Raw genomic sequence first — 21,368 nt, 5'->3', positions numbered from 1 at the left:
TCACCTCCAAAGGCTCCATCCCTTGGGGGAGCCGGAGGGCTGGACTCTGTTTCTTTCTTTTTTTTTTTTTTTTGAGATGGACTCTCAATCTGTTGCCCAGGCTGGAGTGCAGTGGCGTGATCTTGGTAACCTCCACCTCCCGGGTTCAAGTGATTCTCCTGCCTCAGCCTCCTGAGTAGCTGGGATTACAGGCGCCCGCAACCATGCCCAGCTAATTTTTTTTTTTTTTTGTATTTTTAGTAGAGACGGGGTTTTACTGTGTTAGCCAGGAAGGTCTTGATCTCCGGACCTCGTGATCCACACAACTCGGCCTCCCAAAGTGTTGGGATTACAGGCATGAGCCACTGTGGCCGGCCTCTGTATGTGGGGACCCTCCTCTTTCTGGAGCTGGGCTCTTTGTCTCGTCGCTGGAGATTGCTGACAGTCAGTGGCTACCGCCTCAAACATCTCCACGCAAAAGCTGGAGCTGGGGAACCCTGGTCTTGCCCCGTACTGCTTTTTGGGGAAGATCCTCTGGGATGCAGTCCCCAACCCCCAAGACAGAAACCTGCCTATCTCTGATTCATTGCTATGTTCACTCTTTGCATCTAATCAATTACAGGCATTTTTTTCCCCTCTGAGACAGAGTCTCGCTCTGGTGCCCATGCTGGAGTGTAGTGGTGGGATCTCAGCTCACTGCAACCTCTGCCTCTCAGGTTCAAGCAATTCTGCTGCCTCAGCCTCCCGAGTAGCTGGGATTATAGGCACATGCCACCCTGCCTGGCTAATTTTTGTGTTTTTAGTAGAGATGGGGTTTCACCATGTTGGCCAGACTGGTCTCGAACTCCTGGCCTCAAGTGATCCACCTGCCTTGGCCTCCCAAAGTGCTGGGATTACAGGTGTGAGCTACTGTGACCGTGCCCAATTAGAGGTCTTACTGATTCTTCTTCCTAAATTTCTTTTGACTCCCAGCCTTTCCTGTCCATCCTCACGGCCACTGATTCTGGACCCAGCAGCCACTTCACTGGTCTCCCTGCTTTGTGACTGTATCTTATTTGTTTAGAAAGAGAGTCTGGGCCGGGCGCGGTGCCTCAAGCCTGTAATCCCAGCACTTTGGGAGGCCGAGACGGGCGGATCACAAGGTCAGGAGATCGAGACCATCCTGGCGAACACAGTGAAACCCCGTCTCTACTAAAAATACAAAAAACTAGCCAGGCGAGGTGGTGGGCGCCTGTAGTCCCAGCTACTTGGGAGGCTGAGGCAGGAGAATGGCGGGAACCCGGGAGGCGGAGCTTGCAGTGAGCTGAGATCCTGGGCTGCACTCCAGCCTGGGCGACAGAGCAAGACTCCGCCTCAAAAAAAAAAAAAAAAAAAAAAAGAAAGAGAGTCTGTCTCTGTTGCTCAGGCTGGAGTACAGTGGTGCCATCACAGCTCACTGCAGTCTGGAACTCCTGGGCTCAAGTGATCCTCCCACCTCAGCTTCCGAAGGAGCTGGTACTACAAGTCCATGTCACCATGCCTGGCTAATTTTTAAATGCTTTGTACAGATGGGGGTCTTGCTATGTCTCCCAGGCTGGTCTCGAACTCCTGGCCTCAAGTGATCCTCCCACCTCCATCTTCCAAACTGCTGGGATTACAGGCATGAGCCATTGTTCCTGACCCAGTGACTGTACCTTAAAAACAACCACTATTACCCTCATATCGCCACCATCACCAACCAAAGGCAACCAGTGGATGTCTCCACTCTCTCTCCTACCCTTCTCAAAGACAAACAGAAACTGCGGATAACTCCAATACCACCATGACTAGCCAATGTCAGACAGGGACCATGAGTAATTCCACCATCTGCCTTCCTTATAATCTCCCACAATCACCACCACCAACACCAAGCTGTAATAACCAACCACCAGCCAGATGCGGTGGCTCACGCCTGTAATCCCAGCACTTTGGGAGGCCGAGGAGGGTGGATCACCTGAGATCGGGAGTTCGAGACCAGCCTGACCAACATGGAGAAACCCTGTCTCTACTAAAAATACAAAATGAGCCAGGCATGGTGGCACATGCCTGTAATCCTAGCTACTAGGGAGGCTGAGGCAGGAGAATTACTTGAACCTGGGAGGCGGAGGTTGCGGTGAGCCGAGATTGCGCCACTGCACTCCAGCCTGGGCAACAAGAGCAAAACCCTGTCTCAGAAAAAAAACAAAACCAAAAAAAAAAACCAACCACTGTCTAGTCATCGGCCAGGCACAGTGGCTCACACCTGTAATCTCACACTTTGGGAGGCCGAGGCAGGTGAATCACTTGAGGTTAGGAGTTGGAGACCAGCCTGGCCAACATGGCGAAACCGCATCTCCACTAAAAGCACAAAAATTAGCCAGGTGTGGTGGTGGCAGGTGCTTGTAATCCCAGCTATTCAGGAGGCTGAGGCATGAGAATTGCTTGAACCCAGGAGGCGGAGGTTACAGTGAACTGAGATTGCATCACTGCACTCCAGCTGGGGTGATAGAGGGAGACTCTGTCTCAGAAACAAAACAAACAAACAAAATTACTAGCCATCAGCAACCACACATAACCAACTACCATTAGCAACCCCAGAAAGCAGCAGTCACCAGTCCTATCCTGTTCAAAAACCAGCATTGAACCAGCACCACTATTGCTCATCATCTTACCAGAAACCAACAATAAACTACCAGCAGCAAATGAACGCTACTACCAACACCCCTCTTCACAAATAACAGCAACCACCGACGGCCATCGTTCCACCGGTCACCAAGCATCTCCGGCACTTCCAGCTGAAAACAATCCACCACCAACAAACATTAAACACCAACTGCCACCACCACCAGCCCACCCGTAAGAGCCATTATCACCACGAACCTACAACAAGAAACAGCCACAACCACCACCACAACCAATGATACCAACAACCCAGCAGTGACCACTCACAGCAACAGCAACTCCTCCCCAATTACCACGATGGTCACCTCCATCCATCCCCATTGCTAAATCCAGAAAAGAATGGACATCCCAGCTAATGGCAGCACCATGGATCAAGTGCCTGTTATGTGCTCTGTAAAGCAATGGTCCCCAACATTTTTGGCACCAGAGACCGGTTTAATGGAAGACAATTTTCCATGGACAGTGGAGTGGGGCATTAGATTTTCTTTTCTTTCTCTCTTTCCTTCCTTCCCTTCCCTTCCCTTCCCTCCCTCCCTCCCTCCCTCCCTCCTTCCCTCCTTCCTTCCTTCCTTCCTTCTCTCTTTCCTTTCTTTCTTCTTTCTTTTTTTTTGCGATGGAGCCTTGCTCTGCGGCCCAGGCTGGAGTGCAGTGGTACGATCTCATCTCATTGCAATCTCCGTCTCCTGGGTTCAAGTGATTCTCCTGTCTCAGCCTCCTGGGTAGCTGGGGTTACAGGCACGCGCCACCACAACTGGCTAATTTTTGTATTTTTAGTAGAGATGGGGTTTTGCCATGTTGGCCAGGTTGGTCTCGAACTCCTCACCTCAGGTGATCCACCCGCGTTGACCTCCCAAAGTGCTGAGATTACAGATTTTCTTTTCTTTCTTTTTTTTTTTTTTGAGACGGAGTCTCACTGTGTCGCCCAGGCTGGAGTGCAATGGCATGATCTAGGCTCACTACAACCTCTGCCTCCGAGTTCAAGCGATTCTCCTGCCTCAGCCTCCTGAGTAGCTGGGATTACAGGCACGTGCCACCACACCCAGCTACTTTTTTTTTTTTTTTTTTTTTAAGACAGACTTTCACTCTGTCGCTCAGGCTGGAGTGCAGTGGCGCCATCTCGGCTCACTGCAAGCTCCACCTCCCAGGTTCACGCCATTCTCCTGCCTCAGCCTCCGGAGTAGCTGGGACTACAGGTGCCTGCCACCAAGCCCGGATAATTTTTTTTTTTTTTGTATTTTTTTTTAATAGAGACGGGGTTTCACCATGTTAGCCAAGATGGTCTCGATCTTCTGACCTCGCGATCCACCCGCCTCGGCCTCCCAAAGTGCTGGGATTACAGGCGTGAGCCACCGTGCCTGGCCAATTTTTGTATTTTTAGTAGAGACAGGGTCTCACCATTTTGGCCAGGATGGTTTCGATCTCTTGACCTCATGATCTGCCCACCTCGGCCTCCCAAAGTGCTAGGATTACAGGCGTGAGCCACTGCGCCCGGATGGGTATTAGATTTTCATAAGGAGCCTGCAACCTGGATCCCTCATGTGTGCAGTTCACAATAGGGCTTGTGATCCTGTGAGATTCTAATGGTGCCCCTGAGAATCTGAGAGGAGGTGGAGCTCAGGCTCGTTCGCCTGCCACTCATCTCCTGCTCTGTGGCCCCGGTTGCTAACAGACCAGGGACTGAGAGCGGTCCATGGTCCGGGGGTTGGAAACCGCTGTTGTGAAGGACTTCAGAAATATTGTTTCATTGAATCCTTCAGCGATCTTCCTGGCAGTCACCACTCCTCCAGGAAGGTCTCAGCATCCCCAGACAGAGTTAGGTGTCATTTTTTTTCTCTTCTATCATCCTCTGCGATATGGTTGGCCCCTCCCGGACCTTGTCTGCCAAGCCGACTGTTGACTAAGCATTGTCAGAGAGCTTCCTTGAGGGGTGGGGTTGCTTTCAAGTAGCAAATCACTTCCTGTGTTCTTTTGATGAAAGCCCTGCCCATCCCAGGACCTGAGCCTCCCTGGCTTGCTTCTTGTCCTGGAAGAATTCTCACCCCAGCAATCTCAGGGCTCCAGCTGATGGTTGGGTGTGAATTCTGGGATGCCCAATTTCTCATGGGCTTTCCTTTTTTTTTTTTTTTTTGGAGACGGAGTCTGCTCTGTTACCCAGGCTGGAGTGCAGCGGCGGGATCTTGGCTCACTGCATCCTCCGCCTCCTGGGTTCAAGTTATTCTCTTGCCTCAGCCTCCTAAGTAGCTGGGATTACAGGCATGTGCTACTGTGCCCGGTTAATTTTTTAAATATTTTTTAGTAGAGACGAGGTTTCACCATGTTGGCCAGGTTGGTCTTGAACACCTGAACTCAAGTGATCTACCCTCCTCAGCCTCCTAAAATGCTGGGATTACAGGCATGAGCCACTATGTCTGGCCCTCGCTGGCTTCCCGAAAGAAGTTGTTGTCTCTCAGACTAATACTACCTCTGCCTCTTGTCCTCTGTTCCTGGCTCCGCTCTGGTAAGCTACACCTGCCAAGAATCCTACAGTGGCCGCTGTCCCAGCCACATGCTCTCATTCTCATTGACAGAATGACGAGAAATGAAAGCTGAAGTGGTCTGCACAGCAGAGAGCTGTGGGGTGGGGTTTACAGCCAGCCCTGGCCACCTCTTACTTTGCGTCTTATGGTGCTGCGATGCTGCTAGTAACAGCCCCATGATCACAGCAGTCTCTCCATTGCCACCATCGACAGACCTCAGGCTCGACAGGCAGCAACACCTCTGGCTGCCATCCTCGTCTTGGGATAAGGGATGGCCACCAAAGGGTGGCATGGACGTATTCAGCCTCTCCTGCAGCCACACCACCCGTTACCGGCACAGGGAGGGCGTCACTTCACCCCATCGTCTGTTAGACACAGCTTCTCATCTCAGCTGAGGACTCCGTGGCAGAACCCACAGACCCTGAGGATGTTACAACTAAAAGACCCCTGAAGAGGAACTTCCCCATCTAGACGGACTTCCAAATATGACATCTGTGGGAACCGGGGCCAAGAGAGGGGAAGTGACTGGCCCAAGGCTACACAGGGAGATGAGGGACTGAGCTGGACTGGGAAAGGGCTACTTTAATTTGCAAGCAAAGGAGGGTATGTCCTTGTCCCTGCACACTGTGATTCTCCCTGGGCCACCTTCTGTCTTCCAGGTCCTGCCCTATCCTTGGATCTCCGTCTACCAGCCTGGCATCCCCACCACCTACGGAAGGGAGCTTGCTCCCTGGTAAGGGATGCTGGAGGCACCTGAGCTGCACTGAGAGACACCCCCACCACCACAAAAGTCCACCATGCCCCTCCCCTCACCCCAATTTCTGATTGTCATTTTCAGGACACCTCCACCTGGCTGGTGTCCCTCATCTTTTGCACTTCCAGATCCCACTCTTGAAGGACTTACCATGGTGGGGGCTGGTGTCTGGGCTCCTGGAGGCACCTGAATGGGTCGTGATGGAGGTGCAGGTTCAGGGGGCTCTTGGAGGTGGCTTGGGCATGGCCCTGCTACTACCCCTTCACTGGACTCCTGGCTTTAGTTCCTCTTACAACAGCCCCTTCTCACTTCCTTTGGTGGGAGGGGCCGAGGCCATCGGGGAGGGAAGCTGGGTGTGGAGGGGGGCGGGGAGCTGGCTGTTTGGGGCTCTGAGCCTGAAGGGAGGGGTCAGAGCTTGATGGCAGCCACTACTGGACCTCAGAGGTCCCTTTTCCAACTCCTTGGGGACAGGGCTGCTGCAGGAACATTCGGGTCAGCTGGCTGCAGGACCGACCACCTCTTTTCAGGGCAATTCAGGAAGAATTTGAGCTTCCTGGGTCTCTTTTTAAAATGAAGGAAGGGGCCCAGGGGCGGTGACTCACGCCTGTAATCCCAGTACTTCGGGAGGCCAAGGCTGGAGGACCGCTTGAGTCCAGGAGTTCGAGACCAGCCTGGGCAATATAGCAAGACCCCATCTCTACAAAAAATGAAATGAAAAAAAAAATTAGCTGGGCATGGTGCCATGAGCCTGCAGTCCCAGCTACTTGGGAGGCCGAGGTGGGAGGATCGCTTGAACCTGGGAGGTAGAGGCCTCAGTAAGCCGTGATTGCACCACTGCACTCCAGCCTGGGCAAAGAGTGAGATCTTGTCTCTAAAAACAACCAGAAAAAACAAAAAAACAAAAACACGGAAGGGTGCCTACTTCAGCTGTGTCTGCTCTGGGCACCCCTGGGCAACCTCCCTCATTATTCTTCTTCTTCTTCTTCTTCTTATTATTATTTTGAGATGGAGTCTAGCTCTGTTGCCCAGGCTAGATTGCAGTGGTGCAATCTCAGCTCATTTCAATCTCCGCCTCCTGGGTTCAAGCGATTCTCCTGCTTCAGCCTCCCGAGTAGCTGGTGTTATAGGCACCCACCACGCCTGGCTAATTTTTGTATTTTTAGTAGAGAGGGGGTTTTGCCATGTTGGCCAGGTTGGTCTCGAACTGACCTCACAGGTGATCCTCCCAACTCACCTTCCCAAAGTGCTGGGATTACAGGCGTGAGCCACCGCACGCAGCCCAACCCTCCCTCTTTAGATGACCCTCAGAAGTCACACGTGTTTGTGTGCAGAAGTGGAGGTACTAGGAAGCAGCTGCATCTGGAAGGCCTCTGACTTTGGACGGCACATCTAGATTTAACAGCCTCCTGCTTGCCCACTTCCTGGGTGACTTAGTCACTCCCTTTTCTCATTGTAAAATGGGAACGTGGGTCCCCCACAGCAGAGCCTGGCCCATGTACGTGTCAGCCCATGAGCTGGTCTTTGGGACACCAGCCAACCACCTGAGGCTCCTCTTGACATGTGAGGAAATGGCAGTTCTAAGAGGCTGTTACTTCCCCACACCACCCAGCAGGGAGGTGGCCGAGGCAGGACCCGACCCTGGGAGACCCTCGGGGGGATCCATGTTCAGATCCATCTTTGGTCCAGGGCGATAAACCCGCATCTCCCTTGAAGATGTTAAGATGCAGCGCCCCTAGTGGCCACAGCTGGGAAGGAGCCCGTCTCTGCTGGAATCTCCTGAGCAAGTTTGCAGAATTGATGGGTTTGGTGCATGCAATTCTCAGCAATGTCTCCAGGCACTCAGGAGTGAATATGAATGGGTAGGAGGACCCCACTTTGTTGGGGGCCATCAGGGGAGGCTTCTAAGAAGAGGCAACGTTTGTGCTGACACCGAGGAATAAGCTGGAGGTAAAGAGGGGCAAGAGCGTGCACCTGGCCATGCTAACCGCTCAAGCAAAGGCCCAGAGATAGGCAAACCATAGAACAACTTAGGAACTTCAGGGAGGCTGGTGTGGCGGGAGCATGCGGAGTGACGGGGAGTGTGATGGCCAGGGTGGCAGATGCTAGGCTGTGTGGCTTTAAGAGCCTCTGTGAGGGCCAGGCATGGTGGCTGATGCCTGTAATCCCGGCACTTTGGGAGGCTGAGGTGGGAGGATCGCTTGAGCCTGGGAGTTCCAGACCAGCCTGGGCAACATAGCGAGACCTCGTCTCTACAAAAAATTAAAACATCAGCTGGGTGTGGTGGTGCACCTATAATCTCAGTTACTTGGCAGGGTGAGGCAGAAGAATCGTCTAAGCCCAGGAGTTCAAGGCTGCAGTGAACTGAGATCGTGACACTGAACTCCAGCCTGGGCTACAGAGTGAGACCCTGTTAAAAAAAAAAAAAAAAAAAAAAAAAAAAAAAAAAAAGAAAGGCCGGGCGCGGTGGCTCAAGCCTGTAATCCCAGCACTTTGGGAGGCCGAGACGGGCGGATCACGAGGTCAGGAGATCGAGACCATCCTGGCTAACACTGTGAAACCCCGTCTCTACTAAAAAATACAAAAAACTAGCCGGGCGAGGTGGCGGGCGCCTGTAGTCCCAGCTACTCGGGAGGCTGAGGCAGGAGAATGGCGGTAAACCCGGGAGGCGGAGCTTGCAGTGAGCTGAGATCCGGCCACTGCACTCCAGCCGGGGCGACAGAGCGAGACTCCGTCTCAAAAAAAAAAAAGAAAAAGAAAAGAAAAAGAAAAAAGTAAAAAGAAAAGCTTCCATGAGAAGCTGTTGCACTTTTCTCCTAAAATCCCTGGGTTCCTGTCTGCATTGCTAAAACTCCCCTTCCGGCTGGGCATGGTGGCTCATGCCTGTAATCCCAGCACTTTGGGAGGTTGAGGTGGGAGGATTGCTTGAGCCCAGGAGTTCCAGACCAGCTTGGGCAACATAGCGAGACCTTGTCTCTCCAAAAAATTTAAAAATCAGCTGGGTGTGGTGGTGCACGCCTGTAGCTCCAGCTATTCAGGAGGTGGAGGTAGGAGGATCGCTTGAGCCCAGAAGATCAAGGCTGCAGTGAGCTATGATAGGCATAGCTGGGCGACAGGGACCCTGTCTCAAAAAAAAAAAAAAAAGTCCCCTTTTTGCTGCTGGGAGACCTGGGAGAACGGGTGGTCCTTTCCAGACCTGGGTGGGGGCTACTGGATGCAGTGACACACACACGCCGCAACTCGTAGAAATCTACACAAGACAGAACTTTACTGATGTAGGGCTTCCTGGCAGGAGTGTGTGGGCCCCAGGGCAGGGTCTGTAGCACCATGAGGGGGTGGCCTGGATGTTAGGGTGCCCCTGGGGCAGGCAGGGCAGAGGTTGGGGTGGATCCTCCCCCTGGTCAGGTCAGGGAAAGGTGTCAAGGAGGTGGTGCTACCCCCCGTCTCCCATAGCAGACACAGACTCCCCCCAGCTCGGAGTGGAGGGGTAGGGCAGTGCTGGGGGGCAGGGCACCGGCAGACCCCCTCCCCACCCCTACTCTTCACAGTACATATTCCCATCAAAGGAGGGGGGGAGTGTTGGGGACTCCCTAAGGGTGGGTGCAAAGGGTGCTGGGGTGAACAGCTGTCCCCTCCCCAGACCCACCCTGGAGGGGGTCTCTCTACGTGAACTGGAAGCGGGGGATGCTGAAGAGGGGCCCTGGGGGGGGGCAGCCAGCCCCTCTCCATCCCTCAGCCAAGGGCCCTGCAGGGGTTCCCAATAAATAACTTCCGGCTCCGTCTCACCCTTCCCTCCCAGTTCCCGCCCCCCTGGGGCCCCCTCTGGCCGGCCCACTGCCGGGCTGGACCAGTTGTGGCTCCGGGTGCCGCGCGCCCCCTAGTGGCCCTGGCAGGTTTTGCAGCACATCTGGCGGAAGTAGGCTCGGCTGCAGAACTGAAATTTGAGCACCAGGGGGCAGTAGGCGACCTTGTTCACATCCTTGCACTCTGCGGGGGCGGGAGAAGGAAGGAAAATCAGGTCTCAGCCGCCCTCCCCGCAGGGCTGCACACACGACCTGCAGTGCTTCCTGGCCAGTGACTTTGCCTTTCTGTGCCTTAGTTTCTTTCTTTTAAATTTTTTTTTTTTTTTTTTTCACAGATGGTATCTTGCTATATTGCCCAGGCTGGTCTCCAACTCTTGAGCTCAAGCGATCCTCCCACCTCAGCCTCCTGAGTAGTTGGGACTGCAGGTGTGAACAAACCACGCCTGGCTTCTGTGCCTCAGTTTCCTCAACTATCAAAGGGGGCTTATAATGGCACCGATGTCACTAGGCTGTTTTGAGGATTTAAGAGAGAGAGTGCAGGATTGGGGGCCAACACAGGCACATTAGTAAAGAGAAAAGGGCCAGGTACAGTGTATCAGGCCTGTAATCCCAGCACTTTGGGAGGCCAAGGCGGGAGGATTGCTTGAACCCAGGAGTTCGAGACCAGCCTGGGCAACACAGTGAGACCCCTGCGTCTACAAAAACTAATTAAAAGAAAAACTTAGGCCAGGCGCGGTGGCTCATGCCTGTAATCCCAGCACTTTGGGAGGCCGAGGCAGATGGATCACTTCAGGTCGTGAGTTTGAGACCAGCCTGGCTGACATGATGAAACCCCATCTCTACTAAAATACAAAAATTAGCCGGGCGTGGTGGCAGGTGCCTATAATCCCAGCTACTCAAGAGGCTGAGGCAGGAGAATTGCCTGAACCTGGGAGGTGGAGGTCGCAGTGAGCTGAGATTGTGCCACTGCACTCCAGCCTGGGAGACAGAGCGAGACTCTGTTTCAAAACAAAACAGAAAACAAACAAACAAAAAAGGAAAAATTAGCCGGGCATTGTGGCATGTGCCTGTAGTCCCAGCTACTCAAGAGGCTGAGGCTGGAGGATCGCTTCAGCCCAGGAGGTGGAGCCTGCAGTGACCTATGATGGCGCCACTGCACTGCAGCCTGGGCAACAGAGTGAGACTCTGTCAAACAAACACACACCACCCAATAAAACAAAAGAAGACAAATATTCCCTTTCCTTTCCATTGTTCCTTTTCATAGCACCCAGGAAAAAATGTCCAATTGGGGCTGTAATCCTCACTTATTTTCCTTTTTAATAAACTGAAGATAGGCCAGGTGCGGTAGCTCATGCCTGCAATCCCAGCACTTTGGGAGGCCGAGACAGGCGGATCACGAGGTCAGGAGATCGAGACCATCCTGGCTAACACGGTGAAGCCCCGTCTCTACTAAAAATACAAAAAATTAGCCAGGCGTGGTGGCGGGCGGCTGTAGTCCCAGCTACTCAGGAGGCTGAGGCAGGAGAATGGTGTGAATCCGGGAGGTGGAGCTTGCAGTGAGTCAAGATCCGTCCACTGCACTCCAGCCTGGGCGACAGAGCAAGATTCTGTCGCAAAAACAAAAACAAAACAACAGCAACAAAATTGAAGATCTTGAGCCCCAGCTGAGTGGGTGAGTCAGGGTATTTTGCCAGGCATTGACATATTTTGTGTGATTATGATGTTTGTTGATGACTATGGATGGAAACCGGCTTCCATCTAGCAGCCAGTGATTTATGGCAGGACCTGGGGCAAATTAAAAGCTACAGATGGATTTTTTTTTTTTTTTTTTTTTTTGGTTGCCCAGGCTGGAGCGCAGCGGCGCAATCTTGGCTCACTGCGACCTCCACCTCCCGGGTTCAAGAGATTCTCCATGCCGGGCGCGGTGGCTCAAGCCTGTAATCCCAGCACTTTGGGAGGCCGAGACGGGCGGATCACGAGGTCAGGAGATCGAGACCATCCTGGCTAACACGGTGAAATCCCGTCTCTACTAAAAAATACAAAAAACTAGCCGGGCGAGGTGGCGGGCGCCTGTAGTCCCAGCTACTCGGGAGGCTGAGGCAGCAGAATGGCGTAAACCCGGGAGGCCGAGCTTGCAGTGAGCTGAGATCCGGCCACTGCACTCCAGCCTGGGCGGCAGAGCGAGACTCCGTCTCAAAAAAAAAAAAAAAAAAAAAAAAAAAAAAAAAAAAAAAAAGAGATTCTCCTGCCTCAGCCTCACTCACTCAGCTGGGATTATATGCGCACGCCACCACCCCTGGGTAATTTTGTATTTTTAGTAGATCTAGGGTTTCGCCATTTTGGCCAGGTTGGTCTCAAACTCCCGACGTCAGGTGATCTGTCCACCTTGGCTTCCCAAAGTGTTGGGAGTACAGGTGTGAGCCATCACACCCAGCCTAATTTTATCTTTTGTGTTACTATGTTTCTCAGGCTGGTCTCCAACTCCTGGGATCAGGCAATCTTTCCAGTTCAGCCTCCCAAAGTGCTGGGATTACAGCCATGAGTCACCTCACCTGGCCTAGGTGGATCATTTTATTCCCACTCCCTTCTGGGGCACCCCTCAAGTAAATATATCATTTACATCCCTTGACAGATAAAGAAATAAAAACACAGAGGTGGAAGATGAACCCAGGTAGTTTGGTTGCAGTGCCCAGACTAACAAATTAATTATTCTCTATCAAAAATAAATTCACAGGCCCAGCGTGGTGGCTCATGTCTGTAATCCCAGCACTTCAGGACGCCAAGGTGGGCAGATCACCTGAGGTCAGGAGTTTGAGACCAGCCTGGCCAATATGGTGAAACACTGTCTCTACTAGAAATACAAAAATTAGCTGGGCGTGGTGGCACGCGCCTGTCATCCCAGCTACTCAGGCGGCTGAGGCAGGAGAATCGCTTGTATCCAGGAAGTGGAGGTTGCAGTGAGCTGAGATTGTGCCACTGCACTATAGCCTGGGCGACAGAGTGAGACTCTGTCTCAAAAAAAGAAAAAAAAAAAATTGCGGCCAGGCGCACTGGCTCACGCCTGTAATCCCAGCACTCTGGGAGGCCGAGGCGGGTGGATTGCTTGAGACCAGGAGTTCAAGACCAGCCTGGGCAACATGGTGAAACCCCATCTCTATCAAAGAATACAAAAATTAACTGGACACTGTGGCTTTTGCCTGTAGTCCTTGTGGAGACTTGTAGGGGCTGAGATAGGAGGATCGCTCGAGCCTGGGAGTTGGAGGTGCAGTGAGTCGAGATTGCTCTGCTGCACTCCAACCTGGGTGACAAAGTGAGTCCCGGTCTCAAAAATAAGTAAATAAGGCCAGGCGTGGTGGCTCATGCCTTTAATCCCAGCACTTTGGGAGGCTAAGGCTGGCGAATCATGAGGTCAGGAGTTTGAGACCAGTCTGGCCAACATGGTGAAATCCCGTCTCTACGAAAAATACAAAAATTAGCTGAGCGTGGTGGCGGGCACCTATACTCCCAGCTACCCAGTGGGCTGAGGCAGGAGAATCGATTGAACCCGGGAGGTGGAGCTTGCAGTGAGCCGAGATCACGTCACAGCACTCCAGCCTGGGTGACAGAGCAAGACTCCATCTCAAAAAAAAAAAAAAAAAAAGTAAATAAAAAAATAAAAATTTTTACCTAGGCAGAAAAAAATGTGTATACTTACAAGCAGTGGTTCTCAAGGAAAGTGATCGATTTTGACCCCCCAGGGGACACTGGGCAATGTCTGGAGACATTTTTAGTTGTCATAACTTGGGAGAGGGTTGCTACCGGTGCCCAGTGGGTAGAAGCCAGGGATGCTACTAAACATTTTACAGGCTGGCACAGTGGCTCATGCCTGTAATCCCAGCGCTTTGGGAGGCCAAGGTGGGAGGATCGCTTGAGCCCAGGAGTTAGAGACCAGAGTAACACAGCAAGACCCCATCTCTCCAAAAAACAAAAGCAAACAAACAAAAACCCTACAATGCGCTGGACAGCTCCCCATGACAATCATCTAGCTCAAAATGTCACTAGTGCCTGAGGTTGAAAAACTGATTTAAAGAAAAAATATTCAGTAAATTGTGCTACAGGTGGAGATGAATAGATACAGGTTATGAAAGTGACTGGGGAAATGACACAAGTTTTAGTGCACAGAGGGTCGGGTGCCTGGAACACTCAGCATACAGTGGCACTTAATAAATGCTGGCAGGGAGAAGATGGTGAAGGACGGCCTGGCAGAGACAGAGCAACGCATTTCAGAGGTTCCAGAAGTTCTAGGATGAATAGTCAGGACCCCCAATGCCCTCTGTGGCTGGCTCTGGCCAGGACCCTCCTGGTGCGCCCTGGCTGGTCACCCACATACCTTCAGGGCCGTCCCCGGGGGTCGGGCTGTCGCACTTGGCTTCACACTGCTGCGTGGTGGGCGGCCGCAGGGCTTCCGTGCACTCGTGTGACGCCTGGCCCGTGTGGCTGGTGCAGCGCACAGAGCGCTGCTGCTGCCCTACGCCGCACTGTGCAGAGCACTGCGAGGGGGCACCACTCAGTTGCTGCCCCGCAGCCCCTGCCCTGGCACCCACCCCTCTGAGGCGCACCCTCCTACCTCACCCCACTCGCCAGCCACCCAGCGGGCCGGGGGACAGCGGCGCAAGTTGCAGCGCATGGTGGCCGGCGGCTTGGCGGCGGGTGAGCAGTGCGCTGGGGGCAGCGTGGCACGGTGGTCTGCGCTCTTGCAAAGGACCACGCGGTGGCGGAGGCCCGGCCCGCAGCTGGGGGTGCACTGCAGTTGGAAGGGGCGTTTCGTGCTCAGGGTGCTGCCCCAGTGCGAAGTGAGGACGGGACAGCTAACCTGGAGACGGCGCAGACGCTTCTCCCTGGACACCCCACCTGGGCATCCCAGTCCCTGCCCCTCTCTGCATAGGGAGTGGGCGCGAAGGAAGGGGGCGGCTGACCTCAGACCAGTCGAGGGCCGCCCACTCCGGAGGGCAAGTGGGGCCGTGGCAGGCCTCCAGCACAGGCGGGCGCGGCTGCGGGCATGCGCTGTCGTCCAGCGCCTTCTCCTCCGCGGCGGAGACGCGGCGCTGGCACACGACCGAGCGGCTGCGCACGCCCGCATCGCAGCTGCGGCTGCAGCGCGACCAGTTCCCTACAACCCAGCTGTAGGAGATGAAGGGGTCTGAGCAAGTAAGCAGGGCAGGGGGGTCCTAATACGAGAGCAGGGAGGCAGTATAGCCTACCCTCCCCTTCCAAATACCCAGCCTCATATGGATACCGGCACCAAGCACCTCCACATTCCACACTTGGGGCATCGTTAGCCTGCACCCAGACTGGGGGCAGCGAGGTGCATTACCCTAAGGACAAATAAATCTTGGGACAATGCGGGTGATCAGGCAGCACCATCATTCTGACTCCAGGGCCATGCAACTTTGACCGCCACCTTGGGGGCACTATTACCTGGGACTCCCCCATAAGTCCTATAGAACCATCACTGCAGCACTCAGCCCACTGTCACTCTGATCCTGCACTAACCTGGCCCCCACCCCCCTGGAGCACTCGCTCTTGACTCCAGGGAGCATTCTCCTCCCACCCTGAGCAACACTGCCCCCTGGTGGCACTCACTCTGGCGGGCAAGGCTCCGTGTTGCAGGCGCGCTGCCTCTTGGGCAGCTTGCTGTGGGCACTGCAGTAGTGGGGGGCGACCGCGGAGCTGTCCAACTGGTTGCGGCACTCAACCGCCTGCACCTGGCTACCTGGGGGAGGGTGAGAGGCCTGCTCAGCCCCTCCCGGCCCAGAGAACCTCAGCCCAGGTATCTTGTGCTGCCCCCATCCCTGGCCTCACCGCCTGCACACTGGGCCGAGCACTTGGTCCAGGGCGCATAGTGCCAGGAGTACGGGGGCAGGGAGTCACGGGCGATGGGGGCATTGAAGCGGTAGCGGAGGGCAGGCAGCTCGGTCCGGGCCAGCACCTGGAAGAAGGGGGCAGTCAGTGTAAGGATCACATGGAGTCTCTAATTCCAAAGGCTGCACCTTGCCCCCAGTCTCCCTGTTACCATGACGATGAGAGAGGCATTAATGGGTCCCAGGGCTTCCAGACTCTGGAACTGGTCTGGCCCCTGTCGCAGCTGAAAGGTGGTCCCAGCCAGGGACAGGCGGTGGGGCTGGGGGGTCCCAGGCAGCCCCTCCAGCAGCAGGGACTCCTGGTCTCCTTTCAGGGCTGGGGGACAGTGCAGGGTTCAGAATTCCAGACATGTTGAAACCTCCCTCCCCACTGACCCCTAATCCTCATCCCCTCCCCACCATCTGCTCACCCAAGTGACTGAGAGAGAGGTTCAGATCCTGGATGAAGATGTGGACGGAGCCTTTGGGAATCCAGACGACATCCTCATACCCTGAACAGCAGAGCTCAGATGTCACCCACTTGGCATGTCCCTAACACCTGCCTGCCTCCCCTGTCCCATGAGGATAACAGCTAACTGTTACTGCACTAAACACACATCTGACTGCACCCCTGCCCCACGCTTGTGAACCAGGTGTTTTCTTATCCCCATTTTAGGGTTGACAAAACTGAGGCTCAGAGAAGTTAAGGAACTTGACCAGATTTGACTGCTAGGAAATGGCTGGGTTGGGATTTTTTCCTTTTCTTTCTTTTTTGGAGACAGGATCTCTATGTTGCCCAGGCTAGAGTGCAGTGGAGTGATCTTGGCTCACTGTAGCCTCAGACTCCTAGGCTCAAGTGATCCTCCCACCTCAGTTTCTCGAGTAGCTGGGACTACAGGCATGAGCCACCACACCTGGCTAACTAAAAAAAACTTTCTTTTTCTTTCTTTTTTTTTTTTGTAGAGTTGGGGTCTCCTTAAGTCGCTCAGGCTGGTCTCAAAACTCCTGGGCTCAAGTGATCCTCTTGCCTCAGCCTCCCAAAGTGCTGGGACTACCAGTATGAGCCTCCCAGCTTTTTTTTTTTTTTTTTAATACAGGATCTCACTCTGTCACCCAGGCTGGAGTGCAGTGGTGCGATCATAGCTTACTACAGCCTCGACCTCCTGGGCTCAAGGGATCCTCCTGCCTCTCAACCTCCCGAGTAGCTGGAACTACAGGTGTGTGCCACCACACCCGCCTAATTAAAATAAATTTGTAGCCAGGTGCGGTGGCTCATGCCTGTAATCCCAGCACCTTGGGAGGCTGAGGCGGGCAGATCATGAGGTCAGGAGATTGAGACTGTCCTGGCTAACACGGTGAAACCCCATCTCTACTAAAAATACAAAAAATTAGCCAGGTGTGGTTGTGGGCGCCTGTAGTCCCAGCTGCTGGGGAGGCTGAGGCAAGAGAATGGCATGAACCCAGGAGGCTGAGCTTGTAGTGAGCCGAGATGGCGCCACTGCACTCTAGCCTGTGACAGAGCGAGATCCCCCCAAAAAGAATTTTGTAGCGTTTGGCCGGGTGTGGTGGCTCACACCTGTAATCCTAGCACTTCGGGAGGCCTAGGCGGGTGGATCACTTGAGGTCAGGAGTTCCAGACCAGCCTGGCCAATATGGTGAAACCCCATCTCTTCTAAAGATACAAAAATTAGCCGAGTGTGTAGTGCTCGTCTGTAGTCCCGGCTACTTGGGAGGGTGAGGCAGGAGAATTTCTTGAACCTGGGAGGCAGAGGATGCAGTGAGCCAAGATCAAGCCACTACACTCTAGCCTGGGTGACACAGTGAGATTCCATCTCAAAAAAAAAAAAAAATTTTTTTTTTTGTAGAGTTGGGGTCTCCCTGAGTCACCCAGGCTGGTCTCAAACTTCTGGGCCCAAGGGATCCTCCCACTTCAGCCTCCCAAAGCACTGGGATTACAGGCGTGAGCCACCATGCCTGTCTCACTTTTGATGCCAGTGACCAGGCTGCTTATTATAAAACCCCAATGGAACTCTACCTGGGGAAGGAAACTCAGACTCTGCAACCTGCTCCTGCCTCACTGGACAACCTGCTCCAGCCTGCTCTGGACACGCTCGGCTTCTGCAGCCTTCCAGATATTTCCTGAGCCTCCTCCCCTCTTGCCCACTCCCTGGGCTCTCTCTCACTCACCCAAAGCCCAAGCTGGAAAAGGTGCTTTCGACACTCTCTGAATATCCCCTCCCATAGGAAGCCTTTCTCTGCTGGCACAGAACATTCCCCCAGCTCCTCTGGCTCACGGAGGATGAAAAGTGACACTCGCTTCCACCCAGACGTGGCAGGAGCTCCTCCAGGAGGCAGAGGAGAGAGATTCAGGGTCGCATCTCCTGAGACACTCTTTTCTTTTGGAGACAGAGTCTCGCTCTGGCTAGAGTGCAGTGCGTGATCTCGGCTCACTGCAATCTCCACCTCCCAGGTTCAAGCAATTCTCGTGCCTCAGCCTCCTGAGTAGCATGTGCTCACCACCATGTCCGGCTAATTTTTGTATTTTTAGTAGAAACGGGGTTTCACCATGTTGGCCAGGCTGGTCTCAACTCCTGGTCTCAAGTGATCCTCCTGCCACAGCCTCCCAAAGCGATGGGATTACAGGCTTGAGCCACTTCACCTGGCTGAGCCCCCAGGACTTTTGGGGACTCCTGACACTCCACGGGGCCCCTGGGGTCTGAGGAGTTAGTGTTCTCAGCTACTGCAGTGGGATTAGCTCCACCCCCAGCCAGCTGGCCCATGCAGGGAGCGTGGGAGGGAAGGTGGAGGCTCTCACCGGCCCCAGGTGAGGCTGGGCTGAAGACGCCCTCGATGGTCTCGCAGGCACTGCCGTCACCACCACACACTCGGCACTTGTCCTCCCGCACATCGGAGCCCAGGACTCGGTCGCAGCCCACGTGCTGCGTGGAGAAGGGGTGAGTGAGACGACCCCCTAACCTACCCCCGCTCCCCATCCCCTCTCCACCTCCCTGGGAGTCCCCTCCACCTTGCATTCGCCACTGACGCAAATGTCCACCGTGTCTGGACGGCAGGGGGTCCCGTCCACCACGGCTGCCGCCCTCTCCGTGTAGAAGTTGAAGCCTTCCGCTAGGCACGTGAGCGAGCAGGCCTTCACGCCCCCTGGGGGGCACGGCCCCGTCACACCACGGGCCAGGCCACCCTGGAACTCCTTCTAGGGAGCGAGGCCAAGAGGGACAAGACCCCAGACCCAAGAGGATGGGCAGCTTGGGCAGAGGGAGTGGGGGCTCCCAGCATCCAGTTGAACCCCCATGGTACCGTATCCTGGGTACTCTGGCTCCCTGGGTGGGGACAGGGCTCAGGGCAGACCCCAGGATGCTGCATTCATCCACCGGCTGATGGACACTCCCACATCTGCCCTTCACAGCCCCACGGCCTTCGGAGTCCCACACTCACCTCCCCGGTACGTTTTCCATGTGTAGAATTTCCCACGGAAAGGGATGCTGTCGAATTCAGAACACTGCATTTCTCTGAAGTCCTGGGAGCCAGGGGGGCAGTCCTGGGGGCAGAAGACGAGAGATGGAGGGAGACCAGGTTTGCGGGGATGGAGTCAGAGCAGAAAAGGGGTGCTCAGAGAAGGATGGGCTGGAGGAGGGAGGCTAGAGGCAGGGAGGCCAGGGAGGAGGCTGTGATGGTCTGGGTGAGACTAGGCCTGGAAGGTAGCCTGGGCTGGGCATTTAGACACATCTGGGATAGGACTGGATCCTGCATTAGAGGTTTGGGGGTGAGCTGGGCAGGACACACCTGGGTTTCTGGTTACACACAATGGAATCTTTCTTTCTTGCTTGCGTGTTTTTTCTTTTCTTTTTTTTTTTTTTTGAGACAAAATCTCACTCTGTCGCCCAGGTTGGAGTGCAGTGGCATGATCTCGGCGCACTGCAACCTCCATCTCCTGGGTTCAAGTGATTCTCCTGCCTCAGCCTCGTGAGTAGCTGGGATTACAGGTGCATGCCACTATGCCTGACTAATTTTTGTACTTTTTTTTGAGACGGAGTCTCACTCTGTCGCCCAGGCTGGACTGCAGTGGTGCCATCTTGGCTCACCGCAAGCTCCGCCTCGCGGGTTCACACCATTCTCCTGCCTCAGCCTCCCAAGTAGCTGGGACTACAGGCGCCCGCAACCACGCCCGGCTAATTTTTTGTATTTTTAGTAGAGATGGGGTTTCACCGTGTTAGTCAGGATGGTCTTGATCTCCTGACTTTGTGATCCACCCGCCTCAGCCTCCCAAAGTGCTGGGATTACAGGCATGAGCCACTGTGCCTGGCCTTTTTTTTTTTTTTTTTCTTTTAGACAGAGTTTCCCTCTTGTTGCCCAAGCTGGAGTGCAATGAAGCAATCTTGGCTCACTGCAACCTCCGCTTCCCAGGTTCAAGTGATTCTCCTGCCTCAGCCTCCTGAGTAGCTGGGATTACAGGCGCACACCACCATGCCTGGGTACTTTTTTGTATTTTTAGTAGAAGCGGTGTTTTACCATGTTAGCCAGGTTGGTCTTGAACTCCTGACCTCAGGTGATACGCCTGCCTCGGCCTCCCAAAGTGCTGGGATTGCAGGTGTGAGCCACTGCGCCTGGCCTCATATTTGTATTTTTAATAGAGACGGGGTTTTGCCATGTTGGCCAGGCTGGTCTTGAACTCTTGACCTCAGGTGATCCACCTGCCTCAGCCTCCCAAAGTGCTGGGATTATAGGCGTGAGCCACTGTGCCTGGCCACATGGAGTCTTTCTCGAGAGAGAAAGTCTGGAAGGGATCAGGGTTTATAAAAGGTGCCAGCATGTGGATTCTCTGAAGACCTGGGTCCCCCCAGATAGGAGGCTGAGAAGTCCAAAGCTCTCACTGCCCTCTGAAACACCCCTCCCCAGCAAACTTCTTGCTGCTCACCGGTGGTCCCAGGTCAGCTGAGGGCACAAGCAGAGGACAGACACCTGTCACTGGGTTTGGTGAGAGAAAGCTTCAGCTACAACTTTGGGGGATGACAGAAGGCAGGGGTAGGACTCTTCAGGGGTAGCTGGGCTGTAAAGGGAGGGGACAGACTGGATGGTAGGGGGTTGTGAGGGCCAAGCAGTGATTTCAAGGTGGGGGCTCGTGGTCTAAATGCAGGAGGAAGAGAGAGCTGGAAGGGGCCAGGTCTTTGAGGAGGAGGCGTTGGGGATGGGAAGGTGGTGGGGGTTAGGGAGAGGAGGGAAGAGAGGGGTGGCAGCTGCAGGTTCCCTAGGAGGCAGCAGGTGCCTGGATGAAGCACTCTGATAGCTTTTTTTTTTTCTTTTGAGTTGGAGTTTTGCTCTGTCACCCAGGCTGGATTGCAGTGGTGCGATCTCGGCTCACTGCATCCTCCGCCTCCTGGGTTCAAGCGATTCTCCTGCCTCAGTCTCCCAAGTAGCTGGGATTACAGGAGTCCACCACCACGCCCGGCTAATTTTTGCATTTTTAGTAGAGACGGAGTTCACCATGTTGGCCAGGCTGGTCTCGAACTTCTGACCTCAGGTGATTCGCCCGCCTTGGCCTCGCAAAATGTTGGGATTACAGGCATAAGCCACCGTGCCTGGCCTCTGATAGCTTTTTTTAATGCTTCCTCCCCCCATTCCTCAAGACGTTTGGGGGAACTCACATCCGTGTTGCAGGAGCGGTGCCGCCTTCTCTCACCCAGACAATACTTGCCCCCGATGGTTGGCCTGGAAGGGATGGTGGGATAGGAGAGAGATGAGGCAG

The 21,368-nt window shown here is 54.2% G+C and overlaps 2 protein-coding genes across 8 annotated transcripts in view; both read right to left on the bottom strand.

The window, feature by feature from the left end:
- The window catches only part of MYO1F (myosin IF), a 57,738-nt gene extending 51,395 nt beyond the window's left edge, over nucleotides 1–6,343 (bottom strand). Inside the window, exon 1 of the mRNA XM_033199280.1 lies at nucleotides 6,079–6,343. Within this exon, the coding sequence (XP_033055171.1) occupies nucleotides 6,079–6,081 (3 nt within the window). The 5' untranslated portion in view covers nucleotides 6,082–6,343. The remainder of the gene's footprint in view (nucleotides 1–6,078) is intronic.
- Nucleotides 6,344–9,165: 2,822 nt separating this feature from the next.
- ADAMTS10 (ADAM metallopeptidase with thrombospondin type 1 motif 10) overlaps nucleotides 9,166–21,368 on the bottom strand; it is a 32,679-nt gene continuing 20,476 nt past the window's right edge. For 2 of the 7 annotated variants that reach the window (XM_033195830.1, XM_033195833.1), the window contains 12 exons: nucleotides 21,268–21,331; nucleotides 19,061–19,163; nucleotides 18,633–18,766; nucleotides 18,423–18,546; nucleotides 16,039–16,119; nucleotides 15,781–15,944; nucleotides 15,570–15,696; nucleotides 15,351–15,480; nucleotides 14,684–14,888; nucleotides 14,335–14,511; nucleotides 14,098–14,257; nucleotides 9,166–9,912 (listed from right to left, as the gene is read on the bottom strand). In XM_033195830.1, the coding sequence (XP_033051721.1) occupies nucleotides 9,803–9,912; nucleotides 14,098–14,257; nucleotides 14,335–14,511; nucleotides 14,684–14,888; nucleotides 15,351–15,480; nucleotides 15,570–15,696; nucleotides 15,781–15,944; nucleotides 16,039–16,119; nucleotides 18,423–18,546; nucleotides 18,633–18,766; nucleotides 19,061–19,163; nucleotides 21,268–21,331 (1,579 nt within the window). In that variant the 3' untranslated portion in view covers nucleotides 9,166–9,802. Of the gene's footprint in view, nucleotides 9,913–14,097; nucleotides 14,258–14,334; nucleotides 14,512–14,683; nucleotides 14,889–15,350; nucleotides 15,481–15,569; nucleotides 15,697–15,780; nucleotides 15,945–16,038; nucleotides 16,120–18,422; nucleotides 18,547–18,632; nucleotides 18,767–19,060; nucleotides 19,164–21,267; nucleotides 21,332–21,368 lie in introns of those variants that run through there. The other 5 variants (XM_033195834.1, XM_033195831.1, XM_033195832.1 and 2 more) reach the window with 4 other exon arrangements.

This window comes from Trachypithecus francoisi, unplaced genomic scaffold (genome assembly GCF_009764315.1).
Source record: "Trachypithecus francoisi isolate TF-2019V2 unplaced genomic scaffold, Tfra_2.0 Lachesis_group5, whole genome shotgun sequence".
Taxonomy (NCBI): domain Eukaryota; kingdom Metazoa; phylum Chordata; class Mammalia; order Primates; family Cercopithecidae; genus Trachypithecus; species Trachypithecus francoisi.
The sequence above is the reverse complement of the archived record's forward strand: the minus strand, read 5'-3'. Positions and strand labels throughout refer to the sequence as shown.